General features: G+C 38.4%; 1 protein-coding gene across 4 annotated transcripts in view; it reads right to left on the bottom strand.

Moving 5' to 3' along the window:
- agap3 (ArfGAP with GTPase domain, ankyrin repeat and PH domain 3) overlaps window positions 1-27982 on the bottom strand; it is a 127586-nt gene that overhangs the window by 39726 nt on the left and 59878 nt on the right. For 3 of the 4 annotated variants that reach the window (XM_041992010.1, XM_041992011.1, XM_041992009.1), the window contains exons 3-11: window positions 26357-26444; window positions 22364-22449; window positions 19549-19690; window positions 19275-19409; window positions 16197-16324; window positions 15787-15942; window positions 10828-10911; window positions 5572-5676; window positions 3710-3881 (exon numbers count right to left, since the gene is read on the bottom strand). In XM_041992010.1, coding sequence (XP_041847944.1) covers window positions 3710-3881; window positions 5572-5676; window positions 10828-10911; window positions 15787-15942; window positions 16197-16324; window positions 19275-19409; window positions 19549-19690; window positions 22364-22449; window positions 26357-26444 — 1096 coding nt within the window. Of the gene's footprint in view, window positions 1-3709; window positions 3882-5571; window positions 5677-10827; window positions 10912-11842; window positions 13027-15786; window positions 15943-16196; window positions 16325-19274; window positions 19410-19548; window positions 19691-22363; window positions 22450-26356; window positions 26445-27982 lie in introns of those variants that run through there. The other variant, XM_041992012.1, reaches the window with a different exon arrangement.

Genomic DNA, 27982 nt, shown 5'->3' with positions numbered 1-27982 from the left:
AATGGAAAGGTTGTGTGCCAGCCGCTAGGTATCTGGCGCATGCAACCTGTGCGTCTTTTTTGAAGGCATAAATGTTAAAAAAGAAACTGGTAATTCTTTAACAGACTGAATGTGTTAAATATACTAGATCTAGCAACACAAACATGATACAGAGGTCCGCCATTGTTCTTGTGTATTTTGCGGGTTAAGCAGGGTCTGAGTGCGCAAGTGCAAGATGATGAGAAAGATGTCACTGTCTTCAAAAGATTCCACTTCCAGTTTACACTGACGGGACTCGCCTGGTGTTTCAAAAAAAATTTCACTCTGGAGGCTCTTTCACTCTGGTTTTCACCACCCAAAACTCTGTTACTGTGTAAACATGAGCCCAGAACACCAAAAAATATATACTACCAGCATACCAGGATCATGGTGTAAATGTGAAGGGCTGAATTGTTTAAAATTTAAATGGGAGCTAGAGTTACCTGGTCAGGTCACATTTTAAGTACAATTGTTCATTAGAGCAGTGGTCTCCAACCCTTGTCTTTGAAGGCACACTATGCTGCAGGCATTAGATGTTTCGCTGCTGCAAACACACTTGATTTAAATTAAATGGATCTCTGATAACCTCTGAACGAATCTGATATTGAGTTATTAATTTGAGTCAGGTGTGCTGAAGCAGGGAAACATCAGAGGTCTGCAGGACAGTGGCCCTTGAGGACCGGAGATGGGGATCCCTGCATTAGAGGTTTGATTTGTAAGATTCTTCTAAGTTTTTATGAGTCTGAATTTATACTAGTGGAAATCAAAACAGTAACCAGAGTGCTCCAGCAGAGGAAGTATGCGACTGTTGAGCTGTGCAACGAGGCTCATCGCTTCCTCCCCTCTGTTAATACACACAAGTGTCCTGGAAAGCTGGTGTCCGTGTGTTTCTGACCAATTCTCCTCATCATCAGGTATGAGTCTCCTCATAATAACAACCTATGTTTGCAAGTGGGTTAAATTCATGTTAAACCTGCTGGGGATTATTCTTGTAGCTTGATGTTACTGCATATTTTGATATGATGAAGTTCTGTGGCAGTGATTAACCACAAGCTGAACTGACGGTAATTAGCCTAAAGCTAACCGCATTCTATGCTAACTGGTCCATTGTATATTGAGCAATAGCAAGATCTATGGAATTAGCTTTCTGACCAATTCTCCCCCTTATCGTTGGCTTTTACACAAGTAGGGCCTAAAATATTAGAACAACCTAAAAAGTATTTCACTCTTGTTTATTCAAAATTTTGACTTGTTTGTGCTGTTGTTTGTCCAGCTTCACTCTGCAGGAAAAAGATTAATGTAACCGTCTTTTCTGTGAACTTTTTGGTACTGGTGTGAAACTAAATGTTACTTAAAAGGATCCAGCACATCCATTGCCTCTGTGATCTATATCATAGTTGCCATCTTTCGCCATCTTTTTTAGTTTCATCTAACTTTCAACCATTTGACCTACCACATGGTATTACTGCCAAAGGGAATATGCTGTTAGTTTAGGGAGGATATGCAATCCTGTCTTCTTAGGTTGTCTTCACACCTAATAGTTCAGTTGGGGGTTGCAACGTTTTAACTGGTCTGAGTTAACGTTCACACTGCAGTTATTCAAATGGACCAAACCTTTTGAATAACATATTCTTCTCTGGAGAAGGAGAAGGTAAGACAAACAGCGAATAAGAAAACTGTTGGTTAATACAGGGCAATTTATGTTTCTGCCTCATACATTAGTCTGCTTCCTGTATTCGGTTTACATAAAACCAAACCAAGACCTATTTTTTAGACCAATCAAAGTTTGCCTCTTTGATGTGCATCGGAGTTTAGTTACACATTCACACAATCACAAACAAACTAGGATTCAATTCAGATGGGCCGGTGGGAATATATCCTTAGTTTTTGCTTTGGTGGAAGTGTATAATCTCTCACTCTATGTTGGGCTACAACTACACACACTTAGATAGATCAGGTGCTATCATATATGTGTGGTTATAAAAAATTTTGGTTGCATTCTGAAATTTTAGAATCAGACATTATCGAGTCCTATACACTAGCCGTAAATCCTGCATGCTGCCAAGAATACAACAAGACTATGAATTATCATCAAATTAATACCTTAAATCATGTCATATGTCCCAGTTAAAGTATGTGGTGGTGTGTTTCTCTGCAGAGACGAGCTCTCTGTTTATATTATCCTTGTTTCTTTCTGGGCTCTAGCCTTTGGGTAGTGTATGCATAAACACCAGGAGCAGGACAACTGTAAATAATCAGTTTAAATCACTGTCACACACTATCCTGCAATAATCCTTCAACAGCAGAATGCAGATATTTACATAACGTCTGAAAATGATGAACCTTGTGTGGTGGTGAGCAGGGGTGTGGGAGTTTTATTTTGAGCTTTTAGAGTAACTGCTGTGAAACAACCTTTAAATGTAATTTTATTTTTCTGTTTTACCTGTCTGTGCTCTCAGTTCTCAGAAAAATACTGCTTCTCTGCGGCATAGAGGAGGGGGCAAGTTTAAAATGTTGGGTTTTGAGACAGCAAACTAGTAGTTCAGAAAAACTTTGCTACCTAAATTTAGTCTTCTGCACTAGTTCATGAGGGTCCACAGGGTCTCTGACTATGGGCAACCTAAGAATCAGAACCTACACCACCAACTGTGTTTGCCAACTACACAAACTACACGTGGATTAATTTCTTAATGAAAAGAAGATGCTGAGTAGAAGATCATAAATTTGAGGAGACACTGCAGGAAGACTGCTGTTTACCACATCTTCACTTCACTGAGAGAGTAGAAAATCTATAACCTGAAGATCTGGCATGGAAAGCTTCAGCATGGCTCACTTAAACTGATGTATGAAAAGAACTTTGCATCCGCAGAGTCCGATCAGTTTACACATGTGACAAAGTCTTATATCTGAATCAGATACTTTAGTGAAGTACACATCTTATGTGACAACTAGCCGTAATGAGTAAGAAGCACAATGCTGCTGAGGATATATCATGATATCTTCAAGGTTACCTTATCTGTATGTTGAGCTTTCAGATGTGGAAAAAAAGTTTCCACATCTGAAAATAAGACATTTTTATACAGATGAGGAAGTGTCTAGTGTTAGTGTTTGTGCAGGACTGTATTGTAAAGTTAGTAAGAGATGTATTAATATGGATTTGCTGCACATTTTTACAGTGTAGAAAAGTTCAAGCAATCAAATGAATTTGCCGAATCCTCAAGCAATCTTAAAACAAGTAATCATTTGGAGTTGTTGTTTCTCTCGGTGTATAAATCTATCTAACTTAACCCATAAGAACCCAAGGTGACATACATGTTACATACAGTTTCTGAGACATTTTGCTTCAATTTATGGTATAAACTTTGCTCAAAATTCTGTTGAACACAATCTGATACTTGTCCTCTGTTGCCTAATAGATACCCAGAAGAAGAAAACCATATTAAAATATTTTATAACTGGTAGATATCCCCCCCAAAAGAAAGTAAATTTTTTGTTACATTTTGTTACAGGGCCAAATAAAGACTTCATATTTAAAAAATTGGACTTTTCTTACCGTTTTTTTAAGGGTCGGGCCTTAACAGGTTAAGTTCTATTCAGAAACTATAATTTTTTTTTTTTTTTATTTTGAAACTTGCTAAACAACATCTATTAAATCTAGCTTTTAGAATTTTAATGCACCAAAGATCCAAACCTGCATTTCCTATGCCCAGCTGCAGGGTGCTGCGGTCCTTGGTAAGCCCATTGGTTTTGGGACTAGCAGTGGGGGCCACGGTGGCCACAGCTCTGGGAGGTCGCTTTCCAGGTACCTTGACTGTTGTTCTCAACAAGTCGATCTCTTTTCCATGCACATTTTGCATGTAGTCCTGCAGACAGATAAAAAAATAAAAAGAACATGAGAGGAGCAAGCAGTATAAACAAGTGAGAGTCCAAATATTTCCCTCAATTCAACCACTTGATTACACACGAAGGGCCAACAAGAATCCAGGAATTATGGAAGGAAAATAAATTAAAAGACTATTCAATTTCCATCCACATTAGTCACAACCCATCTTAGACCTTCCGCTAAGGGTGCATGATAGTGGAAAAATGATTGTAAAGCCATTATACATCACCTGTGCCCACGCAGACTCTCCAAACAGCGAGATGTTAGGCTTAATGAATGCAAACTGTCTCATTCTCTTTCAATTTGCCCATTTGATTTGGTTTAAAGCGGCTACCGCCCAAATGTGGGAAGTCAAGGTGAAAATCATTGGGCTCAGCAAAAAAAGAACCAGAAAGAGGCGAGCTCGGCCTTTGCCGTCCCCCCACCGGCTCCTCTGCTTTATTACCGTGTCATAAAGCACTCATTTCTTTCCCAAGCCTCTACGCTAATTACCCAGTGAGCGCTCTCATTTCATTTTATTGCTGGAATTAACAGCCAGATCGAAGCGTGCAAAGCTATTAAGATGTGTGATTAAGCCACATTCAATTAGTTTCTACAAACAATTTAATTGATGTAGCAGATAGAATTAACAGAAGGTGATTGTGTGGATGGCTTGACTGACTGCGAAATTAAAGGTTCCCCTCTTCCACTCTCTGGCTGCCTCCCTCCTTTTCCTTTCTTACTCCTTCTCTGCTCCACTGCTCAAAATGAGCTTGAGCTGTTACCCAGCTAATGTAACTGTCTGCCTTATTTCACCTCCTTCTGTAAGTCAACAGATTCATAGATTCATAGATTGCCCCAATGACCTGTAATAGCTATAATGATCAAGAAATAGCCCGTTCAGTCAATTACATACATCACTGTAGCTGGGACTGCTCTACTAATAACTGCCTGTAAATTAAACCACTAACACACTGTCAGAGCAACAAGGCCCCACACAAGGTTCATGTCCAACTACTGGACTGGTTTTCAAAGTCTGAGCTGTTTCATTAAACACAAGAAGTTGTCAGTATATTTTATATTGTGTTGGTAAATGATCAAAACATCCCAAGTATAAGACTGAAGGAATCAGAGTGATGGGGGGAATCGGAGGGGCATCTCTGAGTGCAGAGCTGGGCTCCTGAGCTGTCTGCTGCCAGCCAGCCGAGTGTTTAAGAGGTATTAGCGGCCCAGCAGGATTCTGACAAAGATGGATGTGGGAGGGTGGTCAGGCTCTGCTGCCATGCAGTGAGAACCATTATAAATACAAGCCAGCGTGGAGTCCGGGTGCAGCAGGCACGCAGCAGCACAGCCATGTCTCCATTAGCTAGCACCATGGAGGGTGGGGAGAGATAACCACAAGGATACTAAGTTTTTTTTTTTTTTTAAGTAAACCTAAAATCTCAGGGTTAGCCAATATAGCCATTACATACAGCAGCAAGAAACTGTGCATATACAGCTGAAATCCATACCCTACAGAAATGCTGCTAAAAGTAATTGCATTACAAGAATTGTGCTCAGCAGCTGAAAAAGTCCCACATTAAGACCTCCAGCAGAACCCCCTACCCAAGTACAAACAAAAATATAACAAAACCATAATGCAGACTAGCAAAAGAAAAGGGAAGGAAAGGAGGGGAGGAGTTGAAACTCACATGTAAACTGGGATGGTAAGTGAGGACGCCATTATCGCACAGTGTGACATATTTCTTTTTCCACTCCTTGTTGAGGGATTTGCCACTTCGCTTTAGAAGAATTCCCTGTAAGAGATGAAGCATCGCAATAAGCATATGCTCTTCAAAGTCAGCATGGTAGATAAAATGAGCCATTACAGATGTTAAATACCATAAAACAGTCTTATTATTGTTATTAGAGATTTGCTATGGTGGTTACATGAAGAATTTTCTTTGTATTACATCAAATAAAGCTAATGTACAATGACAATTATCAGCCCATATGCAAACTATCATTAAACAGAAGACAAAAATAATGTACTTTAGTAAGTGGAGAGGTGACATAGTCTAAAGTTTAATTAGATGGCATAGATATAGAAAAAGTAAACAAATTAAGAATTCTTGAGGTGATAGTAGACAATGAAATTAGTTGGAAACATCAGTTACATACAAAAAAAGTCTCAAAGGGCATTGTAATACTAAACAGAGCACTCAACATTTTATACTGTTCTCTTATTTTTTTAATATCTTACATATTGTGCAGAAGTGTGAAGCAATAATTATAAAATTAGGTTATATTCATTAAATATACTACAAAAAGGAGCAATACTATACATAAGGCTAGATATAGAGATCATACCAAATCCTTATTCCTACAGCCAAAATTATTAAAATGAATGGACTTAGTGGCATTTCAATCTGTTTAAATAATATTTAAAGCAAAATAAAAAAACAAAAAAAAAAACAAACAAAAAAACTAAATTTATTACAGAAATTATTGGGTGTAGAAGGGGGGCTATAATTTAAGGGATAAAAATAATTCCAAATCTTTGTATGCTCACACAACAAAGATTTTCTGTTTTCATGTAAGGAATTAAAATGTGGAATAGTTTAAATGTGAAGTTAAAAGAATGCATATCCTTGAAAAATTATGAAGAAATGGTTTATTAAAAAATATTCATGTACAGAATGCCATTGAGGATCACCAGCTATTGATTGATATTGTATTTTGTACATGATGTTGTGTTTGCTCTTTTGGTTATTGAGTGAGATGACTGGGCATATGAAAGGTGGTTTTTGTTGATGTAGAAATGGGGTGGTAATAAATAAGTTTCGACTTCTTCCCTTTCCTTTTTCCAACATGGAAAGAAATTACAGGGTTGATTGTTTTTGAATGTGGTGGACTGTCCACCTGCATTGTTTTCTTTTGTTTCTTGTTATTTGTTTTGTTTTGCTTTTTATTTTTGATAACAACTAAAGTAATTATGTTTAAGAATATGAGAACATATTAGTAATAGCAAATAATCCTTAATTTTTTGTGTTATTTAAGACTTAAATGACTGATTTATTATTTAATAGTTATTTTTCTGTAACCAACTTAATCTACAAACTTATGTAAGTTCCTCTGGAACAGAAACTATTCAGAAAGAGAGACAATCCAATTTGCCAGACCTCCTCCCTACATTCATTCACATTACATGCTGAACTCTGGAAGACCCCTCAATCCTGGGATTAGAGAGTGTGATCTCCCCTCTTCAAAGCCCACTCAGCTCTTATTCTTTTCTACTTTATCTTCTGGGGCCTTTTAGGGCCTCAGATGGTTCCCTTATCTGCTGAGTAAATCCACTGGTAAACAATGCAGTTCCTCTGCTGGAGGTGACCAAACGCTGCTGAGTGCAAGGGCCAGGAGGCTCTCTGGGGTTAAATAGTGAGGAGGGGCCCGCTTAATTAGGGGATTAAGCCAGGGCGATGTTTGTGCTTTTACAGCCAGGCCCTGTGTGTGACTATGTGAGCTGATTAAAAAAAAAGGGGGAGGGGGATAGTAGTGTCAAAGGAGTAGTGTTTTTGCTGGTCAGGACCATCTTGCTGGGCTTAATCCTGATTAACACATCAGGAAGAGCTGACCCCTGGTGACCTGGGCACCAGGCTGTTTGCCGACAATCATCCTAATCCAAAGCTTGATTCATCTTGGTTGCATGCTGAGACTGAAGAGTGAGGGCTTCATATCTTATCCATGCACATTTGCTTGTTTGCAGCTTTTCATGAGCCATGTTTCTGTGCTGTTATGTAAATCAATTATTAAAAAAATAAAATAATAACCAGCCACATTTCTGGTTGGTAACTCCTTTCAAGCAAACAAACCAGAAAATAAACTTAAATCAAGTGAAGGCAGAATATGCTACATCCCACCCTGTTACCAACCAGACACAAAACCCATGAGGAGAAAACAAACAACCAACTGACATGTAAAAGATGAAAAGGCAGAGGAAATACGCCAATTACTTTATGTTAGCTTTTAATGGCCATATTTCTGCTCATAAAGAACACACAACTGTTTATTCATGAAATACTTTTTGTAGTTAATGTGAGAACTTCTTTAGAAATTTAAGGAACTCTTTATTTTCAACTCTGCCATTTCCAACAACTTTTCCCAGTAGGGCACTTTAAAATATGCACAAAAATATCCTAAAATATGATGAACAAAAATAATAATAATGATAATGATTTCAAACCTAAAATAATCAAATTATAGACCAAAAGCAAATATTTACCAATGTTATATTAAAATAAAAAATAAAAATCTTGGCCTGAATAAAAAGTGAACATTATTTGTTTTTGTTTGTAGAAAAGGACCCAACACATTTCCACAATTTTCAATGAAAAAAATAAAAAAAACATGATTAAATTAATAAAACAATGGAAAATGCATATTCTAGAGTCTTGGTTTGCTGTTTTATTACTATTGATAATGAGGATTTTTCAGGAAGAAACATTTTGTCCTTGGATCAATAAGTTGTTGACTGCCACAACTACTCTCAATTTAATCAATAAAAGAAACTGTAAACACTTTTAAACGGCTCTCTAATCATACAAAGTAAATGATCCAGTCAAAGGGCCTCTGGCAACTACATAATGCATGTTTTACAAGCAAAATATGTTGTTCATTTCTCGGTCTTACTGAAGCATGCACAAATCTATACATGCAATAAGAGCGGTGCTTGATATTATCTATCAGAGCTGTGATGTAGATCAATACAAAGCTAAGACAATTATGTGAAAATCAACTTTTTCTTTTTTTAGCCGTTTGTGTGAATAGCTGCTTATTATGGCTGTTAAACGTCCATCGCAACACATATCTTATGATTTGAGATCATTCATAATAATGGCTCTGTCATTTTCTGCACTGGATTAGGCGTTGTGGTGTTTGTGATAATTTGACATCGAAAGACAACACTACAGACACATAAAATAAGAAAGATGAGAATACGGGCCGATCGTCAGATGAGCTCTCTGCGTCCACACAATTGTCATATCTAAGGCAGAGGAGATAGCGTCTGTCTCTGCTTTTGTCGGACGACCAGGAAAGAAGCTGCATCCTGCCACTGTGGCTGACTGATAGGCCAGCCCTTCGTGACACACGAAAAGGGGAAAAAGTGTGTTTTAGTGTGTGTGTGTGTTGGGATGGGAGGGGGCGGGGGGGGGCAAGAATGCTGCTGAAGAACTGTTGATGGTTCCTCAGCACTGAGTGCATTGTTATTCTTACTTACTATTTTTATAGATGGTAGGGGGAGGGGCATGCCATGTGTAATTTGGGGTGAGGGGGTCGTGGTAATTAAGCCCACATTGATACTTTGATCTCCTTGATTGTGCATTTGACTGGCGATCAGCTGGTTACAGCCCACATCTGCAGCCAAACAGCCCCCTGGCTGAAAAAAAGTCCTTTGTAGATAAAAAGGATGTGCGTGTATAGTGGGGTTATCTTGTCAAAAGTTCATATAATTCTTAGTCAAAATGTCCCTGGACTTTACATTTGGGTCGTCCTATAATGTACTGGATGCGAATACAGAGACTGCAGTAAAAATTGGTTGGAAGGAAAATCTATTAAATCGGTGAAAATCAACTTGCTCAACTGCAGTCTCACCAGCCTATGCGGGGAATTACAATGATATACAAAAACAAAAGCACTTTACTAAAATCAGTTTAAAATACTTTATAAGTATCTTTTGCTTTTTGGGGAAACTTTAGCAGTTTTCAAGCTTTTCTGCACAAACTGAATCATGACTTAAAGTGTCACTTTCATGCAAAAGAAAATGATTTTTTCTTTCTTTGAACTGTCAGTACTATCAAATGTTTTATCAGTTAAATAAGCATCCACCATCACTCGCAGACGCGCCATCTGATACATAACTGTATTTGCTATAAATACAAGGGGATGGTTCTGATTGAGCGAGTCTGCTCCTAAACATCACCCCGTCATTATTTCAGCTGGACCAAAGCCTCAGCAATTTTCTTTCAAATATGATGAGGTCTGGCTTGACAATTTCAAAAGAAGAGCTTCATCTACCATCATCTGTAGCTTATACAGGGATACTGATACATTTTGAAAAGCCCTCATGTAACTCAGAGTGATTACTAATCAATGTCTTGTCAGGTTATAGTTGGACCCGGATAAATAACCCTTACTTGGATGTTTAATTTAGTTTTAACTGCTCTGTTTACAGCTATATAACTGTTCCTTCTTACCGTCATATGTAAATCTAAAAAAAAGAAAATGATATATAAAAAACGTTCACAAATCAAATAGTTTAGTTTAAGACAACATTATTAATACAATTAAATCATATAAACTAATATAACAAAAAAGTTACAAGAATTCTTTATTAAATAGAAAAAAATAACAGCTGTAGCTACAGAAATACAGAAAGTCTGAATAAATTTGTGTAGCATCATCCATACATAGAAAGACCTAAAAAGCTAATTGTTTGCAAAAATATAATTGTTTCTTTTTGGGTATATACTGATTTATTTATTTATTTATTTAGATAATTAAGATTGTCCAAGTTGATCACATCTGAATGATTTTTAATGTCAAGTTATCTAATTTACAAGCAATCACAACCACAAAATGCATAATAAAAGATCTAAAAATGGGTCTTTAAATAAAGCTTTTGAACCTATGCACTTTATAATGTCAGACTTAATATATTTTATCTAACAAGTGAAAAATTAACATAAAAGGGACATTTTTTCACAGTAGCATCTTGTGGCTTGCACTAGCTTTAGGGTATTTGTTATGTTTTGTCGCCATCTAGTGGCTGTAATAACACACAATCCCTGTCCAGCCACTGATTGAATTTTCAAAATTTAAATAAAGGGGCATCATGTAAATCTAAGGAGGAACCATACTTACCCAAGGAGTTATGGGAAATGTAGGAAAAAGGTGATTAAACTGCTCACCTGTTTGATAGGTATGGCTCTTCCACTGCCTATGCTGTCTGTTTTACTGTCAACGCTCTTTGACTGTTCACTGGCTTTCCGTGACTGCAAAAGAACAAGAGAGTCCGTCAGAAACTGAAGCCACATGCAGGAGCTGAAGCAGAGTGGGGAGCTGCTGGGGTGTGAAGTGGGTGTAACTGACTATGATGGGGCGCGTGTGGTTGAGACAGATAGAGTGGGGGTCAGAGGGCGGGCAAGTGAGGGTATTTGTGTTTTGAGCATCTGCGGTATTTGTGGAGAAACTCGGCGTTGCAAAATAAAAATCTCAAAAGAAGCTCCAAATGAACAGACAAGCAGACCAGCGGAACAAACAGCAGTAACACCGACGTGCAATTTAAAAGGAAGAAATAAAAAAAAAAAAGAGACCAAACCAAGACCACACTAGACACATCTCAACACAGAGGACCAAGGACGACCACACATTGAGTCATGACTCAGCCCTGAAACCCTTCGGGAGATCCTTTCCTCTGTTTGAGACCCAGAGCGGGCCCTTAGTGGACCTGAAGACCAACTGCTGTGCTACCCCAGTGAAGAATCAGATGTGGCTCTTGCATAATCACATTGATAAGAGCTATTGTAGCATAGTAAATGCATTAGGTTAAAAAGGGAGAGAAGGAAAGAGGGTTATTTTTCAGAAGGCTTAGGTGTAAGTAGGTTCCACCAACATTTCACCTGCAAAACCTGGTGGGACATAATTTATTTAGCAAATTCAAGCAATTTAAATGTCAGATTGGGAAATAAACAAAATAAAGAAATTCTGGTTGAGCCTGTGGAAGAAAAACGGTCAAGCAGTGGTATTAACTTTGCAAGAAAATGAATCATTTAATCATTACCATCCCACCCCAACACAAATAAAAAAGATGAGATACAAGTAGGGACAGACATGAGAGTGTATGGTCTCACTCGGAACATGAGAAATGTCCAGTCATCAATGGAAAAGAGGTAGAGTCTGAGTTCAAGTAAGCCAACTCTGGTGTTTATATTTTTTCCAACATTTTATTTTTTTTATGATGACTTGTTTAGCTTCTATACAGACACCATACAAAGCAAGTCACAAATTCACTTCAAAATATTCAACAGATTGAGCCAAACATTGCAGTTCCCACAAAATATAGGATGAACAATAAAGGCATTATTTCATATATTCCTTATATGTATGTCCTTTTTATAGAATACCATTGTAAATAAAATACAAGATATACAGCAGTCTATTTTTTGTCAATCCGTTCATGATAGAAAAGCATTTATGCACGAGTTCATAATCTCTGTACCAAACCTAAACTAAGAAAAATGAAGGAGAAAAAAAAGGAAGGTTTAAAAATAACTTAGAATAAAAGAACAAAACAACAATATTACATTAAACTACATTCATACAAGTCGGTGCAACCCAGTTTCATTTGTTGGCAACTTTCAGTATTAATATCCTTCTGGAATAAACTCAACAGCCTGACAATCTATGCTAAGTTTTTATGAAGGCCTTCATAAACTTTTCCAAAGTTACTCTAATCTAAAATACCTCTACGTGATCACACATTTATACCACATTTTCCATTCCAATCAGTCATTCAATACGGCCCTAAAAACAGTAATGAATCAAATAAAAACAGACCAAACAAAATGAATAAATAAATTAATAAATAAATAAAAAAACGTGGCACCTCTAGTCCTTGAGTCTTCATTTATGAAAAAAAGGCAGTGTGATGTCATGTAAGGAAAGGTTGTGTCCTTTTGGTGGCTGGGTAACAGTTCCAAGAGTGACTTGACTGTACAGCATGTTTTTGTATGGCGCGTCTGAATGGGAGCGAAAGGCGGAGCAGGGCAAAAAGGGGTTGGATGGGGCATTTCCAGAAGAGTCCCTACAGTCTGTCTCACTTGGTGATATTTGAATGTCTACTTTGAGTGCACCCAGACACTCCAGCGGACTCGACTTTAGGCTGCATTACACGCAAAGTCCTATGGCTTCCACATGCATTACCCTCAATGCAATAAAGCACTGAGGGTAAAGTGGCCACAAGCTGCAAGTTCTCAATCAATAATCTCCTCTCTATTAGGATTAGCAAAGCAGGGGGACTCTTTATTTTTAACCATCATGCTCTTCTAATTCGGAAGGAGTTGGAAAGCCCTTTTTGTTGAAGAAAGGTTGGAAACAGAAGCACAAATCTGCAAATATTAAAAAACAGTGTCAAATGGTTATTATTATTTATTTTTTATTCTGTTTTTTTTCTGTTTATGATTTGTCTCACACGTGGAGATCCAGCAACATGTTAAGGGACTAAAATATGAAAAAGTAAACACTAAATGGCACACATTAATACATGGGTTGATCTAACATGAAAGAATGTAGTGGAATGGAGTTAAGTATAAAAGAATGCCATATTTTTTTTTTTTTATCTAAATGTCTAACAGTGTACTTTTCAACACAAAATGGAAAGGACAGTCTGAGGACGACAGAAGACCACAGACAGCTCACAAAATTTTTTTAGAGTTATTGACCATGGAAGCACTAGGAAAGAATAATGTGTGCTGCGCTGACACCTAGTGGCCGAGGACAGTTATGGTCAAAAGTGGCTTGAAATGATCGTGGTTGGTGAAACGGATTAGTGAGGTCAGTGAAAGGACGAAGTGATAAAATCTTCGGATGTAAAGCTTTAACTACTTACTTTAAAAAAAAGAAAAAAAAAAGCTGAACAAATCCATTATTAAAAAGAGGAGTTTATCTAATGTCTATAATTTTGGGAGCTGGATTAAGGATGGACTAAAAATCTGAACCCACAAGTAATTTCTTGCATTCTCAAACACTATCAATTTAGTTAAATGCAGATAACAAAGGAAGCTTCTTTATATTAAGAGTCCCAATGCCAGTGCCATAAATGTGACAGACTTTGCCTCTAATTTATTACTTCAATGGGCCTTGAAGTAATCACTGCAAGACAATCCGATATTCATCTGTCAGAGCTCATCTACCAGTGACATTAAGGCTTATTTTCTTACTTAAAGTACTTCTCTTGAAACTTCCCAAATCATCATGAAGTATACTACTTACAAGTGTAGCTTGATAGCATGAATGGCAACTTGTGATCTCTCAGGACTCTGATAGAACTTGTTAGACAGTGATCAATTTCTTTTTAAAATAGAAAAGCTGGGAAAGGGGACATCCTCGACACAGTTGATGAAACATTTTCTTTGTGTTGTTTTGTGAAATGGCAAAAAAGGTTTTGCACTGCAAGTCTTCTTCTCGTCTGAGCCCATGGTACTCTTCAAGTGTCACTGAAGAAATGTCGACATCGCCTCCTCCTTCTCCTCCTCCTCTGTTCCCTCACCCTCCCTTCTCCCACCCTTGGCTTGCTGCTCCTCAGAAGGTCATGAGCTGAAATTCCCGCTCGGCTTGCCACTCTGGCACCCACACCGGGTAGGTGGCGTGCTTCGGCATCTCCATGACGCGGACGGGGAGAGGCTCATTTCTCTGGTGGACATGGTTAGTCACTACCTAGCGGGGGGGAAGGGAGACAACAAGGGGAGCTAGCACACAGCCTGAACTGCTTGGAGGCCACAAAACCTGTGGCTCCTTCAGCAGCTGGGGTAAGAGGATGAATGCAGTAGGAAAAATAGAGGAGGGGGGTGGGGGAAGGTAGATAGGGAAGTTGAAAGCAGTTAGCTAGAAAGAAAAAAGAAAGAGGGCAAGGGGAAGGGGAAATACAGAGGACAGCAGTGAGGAGGAAGAGGACAGGTGGCGGAGTTGAGAAAGTTGGGCAAGGGTAGATGTACCAGGGGGAGTTAGAAGAGGAGAAATCTTATGCAGCCTGATCTTTGTCTCATAAAGCTCAAAAGTTCTGGAGAAAACGAAATAAAATAGTACAATAGTGAGTTCGTACAATTCACTTCCTTCTTGGTCACATGATGGTCTATACATAATCGCTTGCGCTGATTCTAAGATTTCTTATTTTTATAGACCTCCCTGGGCATGAGGAGGCTCAGATCTGGCTACACAAGAGTGGGAAGGGCTCAGCAGCAAAGGAGGCTGGTAAAGAAAAAGTGGGAAAGGAAGAAAGAGGGGGGCAGGCTGGGTAGAAGAAGAGGGCAGAGGCTACAAGTAAAAGACAAGCTTAGGACAGCTGAAGAAATTAGAGTTGTTAGTGCACACATATGCTACTGGTTAGGGAAAAGGGCAAATATGACAGGACACAGGGTAAAGAGCAGGCAGACAGGGGTTGGGACACTGGTGTGATAGTTAAACTTGGCATTTAAAATTGCATATAAGCCCAATTTAAGTATGTGGGGGTGTTGGGGATCTATGTAGATTAAGCCGGATGAGCAGTTGCTGGAGGTTGTAGGCATGCGTTATTTGCAGCATGTAAACAGGCCATGGGTTGGACTGGATTTTAGGTTAACTTGATGGGGCAGGAGAAGTGGTGGTTTGTTGCTGCCATCTCTCCCCAAAAGGGAAATCACTGCAAAGAAAGGATCTAGCAAAAATAAGAGGGGTGGGGGATGGGAGGTCAAAGATTTAGACAGCGTAGAGGGCCCAGTTTGTTATGGGTAAGATGAGAAACTTAATCCACTCACTACATCCAATTAGAAAAAACAACAATGATGTGAAATTTTATGATTTTTTTTGTTGTTGTTGTTTTCCACAGTGCTATCTTTGATATTTGCTTCAAGGCAGAATCTTTTTTTTTTTTTTTTTGGGAGGGGGGGGGGATTTTTGGGATCTAGTATGAGAGCTATAAAGTCTTCTTCTCCTCTGCACACTGAACTTTGTGAACAAGACGTCGTCGTCTTTGCCAGCAACGGAGGCAGGAGAGGTTGCTTTTGATTGCGTTTTGAGATACCTGGCTCCCTCTGGTGGAAAAAGTGTGCTTGGCAACATGCCCTCTAGTAGTGTGAGTGGGTGTTGCTTTGCATCAGCTGTCGCATACTTACTGTGAAAATGTTGGAGCGGCGCTTAGACTGCTTGCGGATGGGTGTGGGCGTGTTGGAGGCAGCGATGGTCTCAATGCGCATCTCCCGCTGACTTATGCTGGGGGTGGAGGGAACAGAGGAGGAGTAGTCGCTGAATGCACCCCCACCGTTGGCCGCCTAGGGAGCAAGAACGATTACGAGAAACCGAGAGAAACAGAGGAAGAGGAGAAGAGAGGGATTGCAGAGAAGAGGGAATGAAAGCAGGTCAGTTTAGGATGATGGGAGGTGGATGTGATTTCCCACACTTAAAAGTGAGCAATCATCATGAGAACTATTGCATAAAATTGTATTTCTCTTTACATAATTGGATGAAGAAAAAGTGAGTGACAAGTAAAAGAGAGTAGTCTGTCCATATGGTGTAAAGATCTTACCTGGTTAATGTGGACAGAGGGTATGGATGCAGCGGGGACTGATGAGTGGCTGGGAGAGTTGGGGAGGGATTTGCATGGCCCAATAGAGAGCTGCTGCTTTTTCCTCATGGCCACAACCTTCTGGGCAACTGGAGACACACAGCAACACATTATTTACTGGTGGTTTATGCAGAGATTGTGAAACACAATTCAACTTAGCATGTGTTTTTGGCATTGTTAACTCACTTTGGTTCAGTCTTTCTGATTAAATAATAGTGAATATTATACCATCTTTATCAGCTACAAGTATGCCATGCGGTAATAAAAAGCTTTTAGAGGTGACGCCTCTGTGAGGTGAAACTGTATAATGTAATAGGCTATAATGATTTCTGACTTATAGGCTATTTAGTTGACCTAGCAACAACAAAACCTAAAAAACATGACAGGAAAAAAAAAACACTTTAGATTGAAGCACACAGTGTCCCTTTGGATTGTGGTCATTACAGGATTCTTGGTCAATAACTGTTCCAAATATTTTCAACCCTATTGGTCAAATGAATTTGTGTCCTTGTCATTTTTGTCTGAAAGAACTAACAACATGCCTAAAAACTGCTGTTTACTGGGATGCACTACAACACGCTGTAATGAACCAAAATGGATTTTTAAAAGCAAAAAAAAAAAAAAAAAAAACTGGAATGAAGATGAGCCTCTAAGGAGACAAAAGTAGTTGCAGACAGTATGTCAGCGTGAGCTGCAAGAACTGTCTCAGTGGTACCTCAAATGTCCAAATGTCTGATTAAGTTATTATCAAAAGTGGTGAAGAGTGTGGGGGTCAACTTAATTTCTAGAAAATGTAATAATATGTAATGATACAAAGAATTTTTCCTGTCCTTCACTGAGCCTTACAGTGTGTTTTCAACCCAATAAGAGGTTTGTAACCATCCATCCATTTTCTATACTGTTTATTCCAATTCAGGGTCACCAAGAAACTGAAGCCTATCCCAACAATTACCAGGCGAGAGGCAGAGTACACCCCGTTCAGGTTGCTAGTGCATCAGGGCCAAAACAGAGAGGCAAACAACCATTCACACTTACACACAATCCCAGGGAGAATTTAGAGGGGCAGATTAACCTAATGTGCATGTCTTTGGACTGTGGGAGGAAGCCAGAGTATCCAGAGAGAACCCACGCATACACGGGGAGAACATGCAAACTCTAAACAAAAAGGCCACTGTTCGATGCCCTCCCCGGCCGAGCGTCGAACCAATCACCTTCTTGCTGTGAGGCCGCGGTGCTAACCTCCACAAACACATCGTGCAGCCCAACCTTTGTAGCCATGCACGAAAATGCTTTTATTAGCTATGCAGTAGGTGCTGCCCATCTTTTAATTCAAAGCACACTCGACTGGGTGGAGTGGGAGGGAGGAAAGGAAGGAGGCGATGTTCATGGCTGCGTGACATGAATTAGTATTGAGGGGAAGAGAGATGATCTGAAGTTGTGCCGACAGCTGGGACCACAACGCCCGGCTGCCTGCTGCAGCATGGTAAATAAAGAGAGAAGGGAACAGTGATACAGAGCGACTTCTCCAGACAGCGAGCACTCTTTTAATTATTTCAAATTGGGCTTCAGGAAGCAATTAAAGCAGGGAGGAAAGACAACCTGCGCATCAACAGACACTGAAATGCACTGTGAACGCTGTATTATGAATTCAGATGTTTTCTGAAGGGATGACAGATTTTGAAAGAAGCTGGAGCCATAAGGGGATAAATGTGCCACAGAGGTAGCAGCTGAGTTCCCAAAACAGTGAGTTTCCTGACATTTTAAAGACACAAATAAGTCAGTTTATCCGGTTGCTGGCGAGGGCCACATTTGCAATCATGGTTTTGCTTTTACATTATTAATTGCAGTGTTGTAATTGCTGTGTTGTGTTTGACTGACTTTGAACAAAAATAAATTTAATGAAGGAAGCTTTTTACTAAATCAGGCAACCGTACAGCAAACATATCCATACAATTTTTTTTTTTTTTGCTCCCTAACAGTCTAATTGTTTTATGTTAGTTTTAGTATTATTATATTACATATTTTAATATAATCTATATAAAGAAATATGGACTCCCTGCTTGATATACTAATGAGCTAATTTTCAACACAGCTGATTAATCATTTTATAGTATTGCAATAATAAATTAGACTAAATTTGATCACTTAGCCTAAAATTGTGGGCTTTTAGCACAAAGTAAACATCAGCTAACTGGAGAAACTGATTATGGCTTTGACATGATTCTGATCTCAGTTCAAGAGTGAACCTTAGGAATAAAGTAGGTAATTCTGAATTTTTGACAGTTTTGATCATTAATAGGGTTTTAATTGGTTATAAATGTGCAAACATTGTCACCTTTTATTCAGTGTGACTTAAGTTTATTGTCATTGTAGCTATAGATGTATAGATGATAAATCTAAAATCTAAAATAAATCATAAGTTGTGTTACTTTTGTCTCTCATACAATAATCCAGGTTTTAGCATACTGATTGATTTATGTATCACAATTATCAGCCCTCAATATTGAAGGCACAAGGGAATTTTTTTAAATTAATTTTATTGAATGAAAGACATAAACAAATTGGTGTTTTTTCCATTATTTGTATTATTCTAAAATAGAAAACATTTTTATTGCAAATGTATATGTGCTAAAAATATGTTATTAGTTTTTCATGATTACTATGAAGCCCCACTTGCATTGACTGTTGTATGCCAATTTTACAGTAGAGAGCTGAAACCAGTGAATTTTGAGTACTTTACATTTAGATTTAACTGCATGATAAACCAAATATTATTTAAAAATCTGTTTTCAGTTGACTAATTGCCATAAAGTCAAGAATTTGGCTTATAAAATAATATAATATAATATAATATAATATAATATAATATAATATAATATAATATAATATAATATAATATAATATAATATAATAAAAATATGGCTTATAAAATGTATGCTAACTATAAGAGCAGTGGTGTCTACAGCATAGCAGAGTATGCTGTACCCCAAAAAAGATTAAAACTACCCGATCTGCACTTCTTAAAATACTCCCTCTCACCGTCCTGGAAGACTCTCTCCACATTCAGGCCATAGGTGGAGCAGGTCTCATAGTATGTGCAGCGCTTTAGGTCGTTTGACAACTTTCTAGCCCGTGAGTCATCGATCACTCTGGGATTGGCAGCACTGATTGCATCTGATAGACCAGAGTAAAGGAGAAACATTAAAGTGTAAGACACAAAAGAAACACAGAGCACTTCCAGAAAAATGACACAATAGTTCAATATTATAGGAAGCAACAGAAAGCATGCTGGATATAGGACATAGGACAAAACCTTGCGTTCCAACGAGGACCATGGGCACCTCAGCTGTGTTTCTGTAGCTGGATAGACGCAAGAAGTAATTGTAGACCGTCTGAAAGCTGATCTCATCCTCCAGGCTGAAGACAAACACCACCGCATCCACCCAGGTAGCGAACTGCAAACAGTGCAGAGACAGTGTGTTGAAGCACTGTGAAATAGGAGATTCTTTATTGTTGCCTCGAGAATATTCACATAAATCCACTGTTTGCACCAGATCGGATCCTGAAACAAACATGTTTTCTGTATGAAGAAGAAGCACGGTTTTGTGAGATGTCAACTAGTAAGGAAACTTCGTTGAAAGTGTTGCATAGATATGAAAATCTCCAGAGCACTGTAAACAATAAACACAGTAAATAAAGTATTCATAGCTAATAATAATAAAAAAAAAAACATTTAATAATTTTTCAAAATAATCTTTCCATGTTGTCACTGTACTTCATAAATATAGACAGAAGGGGGCAGTGTTGCAACATCCACAGAACACCGAACGGCTCATTTTGACAAAACCAGGTGCAGAGACAAATTAAACACCATCATTGAATCTGCATCAGTTTTCTGAATTCCTAATAGTTATCACAACATAGGAAAATTTGTATTTTCCATGTTACATACATCCCCACTGTCACATAGTTGATGATCAAACAGCAGAGAAAGGTCTCTCTTGAGAGGAGAAAATCAATAATCAGAATCCATTCTGGGAAAAAAAGGTTTGGCATATCTCTGAGTAAAAGCCACAGAGGTAATCCAGTGGCAAACTATTCCCATGTATTGTACTATTCTTCATTCAGCTTTCACATTGGCAAAGACCCCCTATATGGAGTGAATGGCAAATAAAGCCTCTGAGCCACAACTCTGAGTGGGAACATAATGGAGGCCTTTAATTATGCCACTAATTACACAGGCAGCTGACAACTGAGCTGAACTCATCTCTATTCCCTTATCTCTATGTGCAGTAAGCAACTGTAAGTCAGAGCTTTGCCAGGCCAGAGAGAGTAAATTTACCAGAAATTTTGAAGCTTGTGAATGAAGCCACAAGCCACAAATCTGCAGGCACTCTCAAGGGTGGGGCTTAGATACTTTCGAATCGATTGAATCCAATTATTACATATTAATCTTTTCAAATCCCTCATCAAATATTTTTGGATTTCATCATTTAAGCCTTCGAAGCAACATAAATATTAAGAAATTTATATTATAGAAAAAGTGAGACTCACTTAACAGCTGTTGAGATTTATTATTGGCCCAAAGTTATTAACTTAACGGGCGTTTTGGCTCTGCTGCTTGTTGGGGAACGGAAATGCAAATGCAACAATGATACAGTAATCACCTTTTAAAATCATCAAAACATGCCCTCCACAGGCATAGTTTGATTATTTACACATTCAGAGCAACACTAATAGGCATTTGATTCTAACAGCACACAAAGGTGTCTTATATGCATATTTGTTTTAACACTTTTTCTCACCCTGAATTCCTCAAAGACATAAAACGGCTTTTTAGATACTTAATGTTTGACTGTATTCCCATGTAATGCTTTTGAACACACTCTCCATAACATTTAAGAGCTTCTTCTTCTTTGAGCAGATGGATCTCAGGGGTTCCTAAAGCTGAATTCTGCTTCCATGTCTTTGTGTCCTCTAGATCTTCCGTTATGCCATTCAGCTGGCAGCACCATCTTTGGAATCCCTCTTCACTTCCATAATACTCAGCATCAGTCTTCTGTACATTCACCATACAAACTCAGTTTGTACTCTTAAATAATTATTCCTAATCCTGTCCATATTTGCAATTCACAGAATGAATCTTATCTTTAATTCTGCCATCCTCAACTCTCCCTAAAGTCTTCTCATCAGTAGCAGAATCGCCAACCCATCTCTGGTCTCCCTCTTGTCTTTTAAACCTTCTTTTTGAGTGTTGCTGGTATTCCTCTGTCACAAATCACCCCTGACATTTTTCTTCACCCACTCCAGCCCGCCTACATTCCCTTCTTTTCCTCTGCTTCGCAACCCTGTGCTCATTTGACCCAAGTAAACTCATCCACTGTCCCAACCTCCTCTCCTGGGATCCCCATCTTTCTACCCTTCTCCCTTCGTGAACATGCATTCACGCACATGCATTCTGACCTTTCATTCTATCTTTTTAAAGCATTTCTCCATCTCTCAACCAACTCACTACTCTTAGTGAGGATAACAATGTCTAGAATGATCAGAGTCCATGGGGACTCTTGTCTTACCTCATCCAATACCCTATCCATCACCATTCATCACCCTAACTACAATTTAAAGTATATTATTGTACTTTTAGATCCTTAAGATTGCTTGGGAACAAGGTCATCCTGATCTTTACATATGCTGTCATATGTAAATCAGTATTAGTATGAATCAGTGACTCTTTGGCTTCATAAAATCCAGGTTGAGTTAAGTCCTATGGGACATCCAATGTCAGGTCCATGAATTGTTTTAGAGCTGTTAATGAAATGCGGGACCACAGACTGTATATCAAAGGTGGACTTAGTCTACAGGCACCATAAACCTGTTTTTTTTTATTATCAGCAGAAGGTAACTCCCAATTTTGAAAAAACAGTCCCTTTGCAAAAAAAGACTAAAGAAAATGGTATCTAGTCATATCTGAATATATCATATCTTTCTTTTCCTAATGGGTTTGGACTCATGCGTTAGCTGTGGTTCAGCTTACCTGTTGATGTGTTTGCGGGGTGCTGTCACAATGCTCTAAACAGTCCTGCTTGGGAAGCAATAGTTTATCTCAAGCAGCTCCTGTGTGCTCTCACCTGCAATTCTGGAGGCCCTCCTTCATCTCTGATCAGAAGTAAGTAGCTCTGTCCATCCACCACAATTTCTTTCTTAAAACGTCCACCTAAGGATGACACATTATTAGTGAGATGATATTGGAAACTGTCTTTTAGAATGCCATATCTAACCACCAGATGGGTTCAAAGAATAAAAAAAAGACTGAGGACATATTTTACATTCATTAATTCATTAAAAGAAAAAATAATAAGGGCAACAATAAACTAAAAATTCAATATCAATACACAGCACAACACAGAACATAAAGGTTTGGGCAAAGGCATACGTTAAAGTGTAGCTTCTCAATTTGGAACTCCTAAATGTGGTGTTGTTGGGTTCATGTGCCGACAGGAAAGCAGGTCCCTCTGGAGCCAATTATGTGGGCGAAAAATTGCCATTTAGCATGTCTAATGCACAGCTGCTCAAGGAACCAGCTCAGAGCTGCTATCTGTGCACTGCCACGAGTCATGGAAAGGACAAACTTTCACTCCACAAACATTATCAGGTTGCTTATTTAGCCTCCAACTTTTCAGTGCATGGGATGCATGTTTTCTCAACAAAGTTGACTGTCATGTAATGAAACACACATCATATGATACACAGGCAGAACCATTTTAGGATATAAGGTAGGAAATTAAGCAATTGGAAATTAATAAGGTTGAATACTGTTCAGGTCATAATACTTCAGGTCATAATATCCAAAGCATAGTAGAGGGCAAACACTTGGCTCCCATACAGCCTTGAGTTTCTTTCCCCTTTTTATTCCCTTTCTCATATATAAATGTACTTTCCTTGCCGCTAGCAAAGCCGGCTGCAGATAAAGAAGAGACCAATGGGAGAACCACGCAGTAAATTAGATTTTGCATATCATTTGAATGGTTTGCGATCCTGTGGAGATTAAAAACATTCAAATGAGAAAGTTGTGAGGCTAGAGATGTCCCAGAGAGTGAAAACGGAGCCTTATGAATATGAAATGATGCTGAAAGCAAATTGACAGAAGTGAATAATGCAAAATTTTGAAAAGCTTTCGAAATTATCACGAATTACATCCAAAAAAACTATGCTGAGAACAGCAGACATGCATATGGGAGGGAAAAAAGGCCTTCTCTAACAGTTATAAATAAAAAGATCTTAATAAGATCAGAAAATAGAGCTGAGGATCTCACTGTTCAAGCAGCCCTTTAAGAACTATAAGATCTCACATCAGAAAGGGGAATGAAAGGCCATACAGTAGCTGGGGGCTGTAATTTTTAATAGGTGGACAGTATTTCCTGTGTCAGCAAGCAATAAATATCCACTTGAGCCATACTTCCACACTGTTAAGTCCACTTTAGCCCTCATGGCAAATAGGGGATTCTCCTCCCCTCTTGCAATGGCTCTCAAATTGTGCTTGGATGCTGGTTGTGTAACAGAGAGAGAGAGATTGATGAAACACCAGCAAGCTTTTTCTTTCTTTATTTATTTCCCTGAAGTCACAAAGCTTTGGAGCTTTTCAGACAAAGGAATAAAAGACTGCATATGCATGTTTGAATCTTGTTTAAAAAGATGAGGAGGATCTCATTACACAGTGGGATCAGCCCGATGCAGAAAACCAAAGACTTATCAGAGTACAGAGTTTATATGGATGCTGGCAGCATACACCGGAAGAGATTAAGGAGAAGGCTCTCAGAAACCAGCAATATAACGAAAACATAGTATTATTCTGAAAAAAGGGAAGGTAAACATCTCTATCACATAATAATCCGAAACGATGTTGTCTTTTCTTAAAGCTGAACCACAACAATGCATCCAAGGAGAAAGACTGTGCTGTAAAAATATGAGGCAGACTATTACATGACGAAGGTCAATACCGACTGATTTGAATTACTTTTTCAGCTCATCTTCACATAAAAACAGGTGACTAACACCCTTGTGCAATGGGAGATGGTAAGTTTATGGGTATGGTTAACACACAGTAAGCATACTCTGCTTTACACGGAGGCTTAGACCTTGACACAGAGCCACAATCTGACGGAGCTCCATCCTGTGTTTCCATAGCAACACACCCTAGTACCTTTTTTCAGATATCATAGCAAAAACCCAGGAACAAAACGGTGAAGAAACAGCCACAGATGAACCTTCGTCTACCGGGCAATGCTTCTGCGATGTAAATACTCTAACTGGAGTAAAGCCAGTATTAGCACATAAAGAACCTGAGCAGTTTCATGACACAAGTATGTTAAATCAAAGCAGCTAGCAACAATGTAAAAGGACACACTGACATATCTAAACCGACATGTTTCGTTAATTACAGCAGCAACCCTCATCTCGATTTTTCTACCATTGATTTCTCAAGGACTAATTAAGCTATTTTCCTCCCTTGGTGCAGTGAAATGCCAGAAACTAATTATGTGCTTCATGTCTCATCCACAATATTATTGTGCTAAAATGGAACACTGCAAACCCTAAAAAGATCATCAGTTAACCCTGGCTTTGGTCAAATCTTGTGGATTTTGGAAGATAAATGTTTCAGGGCTGAAGAAGGCATTCTTCTTATGATTTTCCTTGGTTGTAGAAAAAAAAATTATTTAAATTAATTTTGTACTTTGCAACCCTTAAGAAATCTTAAAAGTTTGATTTCACCCTCATGATTTAACAATAAGAAACCATCACAACCTAATTAACTAGAATTGTTAAGCTCTCACCAGTGATAGAATAAAGGGAACTTCTACACTAACCAAGTCATTTATTAATCTTGGCATCAGGAAGCTCAGCTAAATCCAAAACAAAACATTTTAATACAAATTAATTAGAAAAATGCATCTCACAAGAACCTGATATGTAAATGTCTTAATGTACTCCTAATATGGCCACCATTCTGTACAGAGTAACACTTTGAGTCACAAATGGAGACTAATGTACAAGTCGGCAGCTACCTGTAGGATTCAGAGCTGGTGATTTTTTTTTTGGGGGGGGGGGGACTGGGGACTGTGGGATATATTTTAATTGCCTTTTTGCATTGCTGCATTGAAAATCATTACAAAAGCCGCAACTGACGATATTTACAAGACACTTAACGGAAAACAAGCCCAAAGTCGCTGATAACAGGCAGACTTTGCAACTTTGCTGCCTTTCTCTGCTGCAGTCGTCTTTATCTCTGCTTTGTTTGATCTAGCCGGCAGTTTACCGCTGTGCCAGGAGCCTCACACAGCTGAGTGCACCACGTGGGGTGGCTTACCTAACGTGCCATTGGTCCGCGTGTTCCTGACCACTACCGTAAAGACTGTAAAAGTTGTGGCAGGTAAAATGAAAGCACCTGGTCAGATTTTATATTTTAACTCGGGTCCGTTGTGGGTCCGGATCCGGACCACGGTCAGCTTGTTAGTGGCCTCTGAGATAGACCAATTCACTGCTACAGCTACTGACTGGAATGAGTCTCTCTCCAACACTGAAAAGCTCACATTGTGCTAAACTATGAAATGTCTACTCATTTAAATATTTTTATAATACATAAGAGAAATAATATTAAGACATATCGCTTATGAAGCATTGCAATCTTGGGAGTTTCTGGATGAGTTAAGGGCTGATTTGGAACAGGTGTTTGGATCGAACCTGAGGATCACTGTATGGTCCAGGAAAGGTGGCCCGGGTCATTGAAAAATGTCATATGGAGAATGATGCTGTGGAGATGGAGGAGGAGAATAATCATAACCATTGTGTTGCCTCTTCCACTAATATCGCCATCTCCACCGGGTCAGATTTCATTTTACGTTTACAACCTTCCTGCTTTCCTTCTAAACTCTCCATGGTGTAACCCTAACGCACACTAAATACTCATTTGAATACTGCTCTTTGTGGCCGTTATCAATTGCGCCATCATTCTTAGTTGGATCACCCGCAAATCATAAACAAGCAACACGTGCAATCTTCTTGTTCTCAAAGTCTTTCTTATTCCATCACTTATATAAATCACCACCACATCTGCAGACTCTTACCTTCAGGAGACTCCTCCTGCACATATGTGCCTGTCAAGTACCGATGCACCAAGGCAGACTTCCCACTGGACAGGTTTCCCACAATGCCCTGAAAAGCCAGGAGTAAAATCTGTGGTTACTAGAGACATGGCATAAAGCCATAAAAGGAAGACATAATTGTGACTTGACTAAAAAAAAAAAAAAAAAAAAAAAAAAAAAAAGTCACGCAATGTTATTTTGCTTTTAAAGCTGTCAACCTTAAAAAAAAATCAGCAATGTCACATAAATGTTCTTTTGTTTTATATTAAACTATTATTTCCGGTGTAAAAAAGACCTAGCTCATAAAAGCTTTACTGGTTTTAGCCCAATATCTCCAAATTTTGTTGGTAACAATAAAACACTGCCTAAAGCCCTGAAACTGAAACTGGGAAGCTTTTTTTGTTTTTTATTAGACAGGTTTCTGTTTGGATGGCAAGCATAAAATATTATTTTAACATACTTTTAATTAAGAGTCTTCAATATAATTCTTGCTGGCAGAAGTTTTACCAACACAACCCAAATCATAAATCAAAGACTGAAATGTATGAGTATATAACAAAGGAAAGTGCATAGGTTAGAGTCTACATAAATACAAAGAAGAATGATAACAAATAATAATAATAATAATAATAATAATAATAATAATAATCTAAGCCACCCTGTTACTGTACTGTCCACAAAAAATAAAAATAAAGTTAAAATAATAAAATTAAAATATCCTGATCTGTACACATGTCAATGCATAATAATTAGTTATCATTGCCTGATTTTACTCCAGATTTCTACATATGTATAGCAGTAGCTGGGCCATTAATGCAATGCAAAAAAAAAAAAAAAAAAAAAAAAAAGGGATATATTCAGGTGTATTCATATGGTGCTGATGGTGTTTATATTGGGGGTGCTACAAGAGCAGGCAGAAAAGCTTTATTGCAGAAAAAGAAAATAAACTATTTCTCTCAGCATAATAAAGGATAACTTCTTCTGTCTGAATTTTCTGTTTTAGCTTCTGTCTCTTTAAAGTTCATCCCACTAAAAGGCCTTGTCTTTTGCTAACTGGTCAGAGATAAAGGTGTATTACAACTTCTTCTTCAAGTTAATCAAGTTATTAATCAAAGGAAGAAAACCCTTGACTATGTGTTACTGACAAGTTCCTTTTGAGAATATGTCTATTTGATATGGATTTTCCAAGTTTATAAACCTTTTCTGTGCACAAAAAACTCTATGAGTTACTAGAGTTTAGGGAAAATCCAAAACATAGATTATGACTTCACTGCATAAATGTTCATTAAACATTGGTTTGACTTGAAAGTAAATGTGGCCATGAGAGATGAAAATCCACCTGGAAACATTTGGTGTGTTTCAAAAGAAGAAAGGGAAGTAAAAAAAACTACATTTACATGAACAAAAGTCAAAATAATACAGTTTGATTCTTAAGGTAAGCTGCAAGAGGCTGAAACAATATGTGAATAGTCCTCTTATATCCAACAGTTTAGTTGCAATCATTCCTCTGTTTCCACTCCCTTGTGTCTACACCAGACCTCACTGAGAGGCCTTCAGGGCAATGCGTGGTGGAAGGTGGGCTGATGATGCCTGTACGTCTGGGAAAAA

The sequence above is a fragment of the Melanotaenia boesemani genome, chromosome 8, assembly GCF_017639745.1.
Source record: "Melanotaenia boesemani isolate fMelBoe1 chromosome 8, fMelBoe1.pri, whole genome shotgun sequence".
Classification (NCBI taxonomy): domain Eukaryota; kingdom Metazoa; phylum Chordata; class Actinopteri; order Atheriniformes; family Melanotaeniidae; genus Melanotaenia; species Melanotaenia boesemani.
The sequence above is the reverse complement of the archived record's forward strand: the minus strand, read 5'-3'. Positions and strand labels throughout refer to the sequence as shown.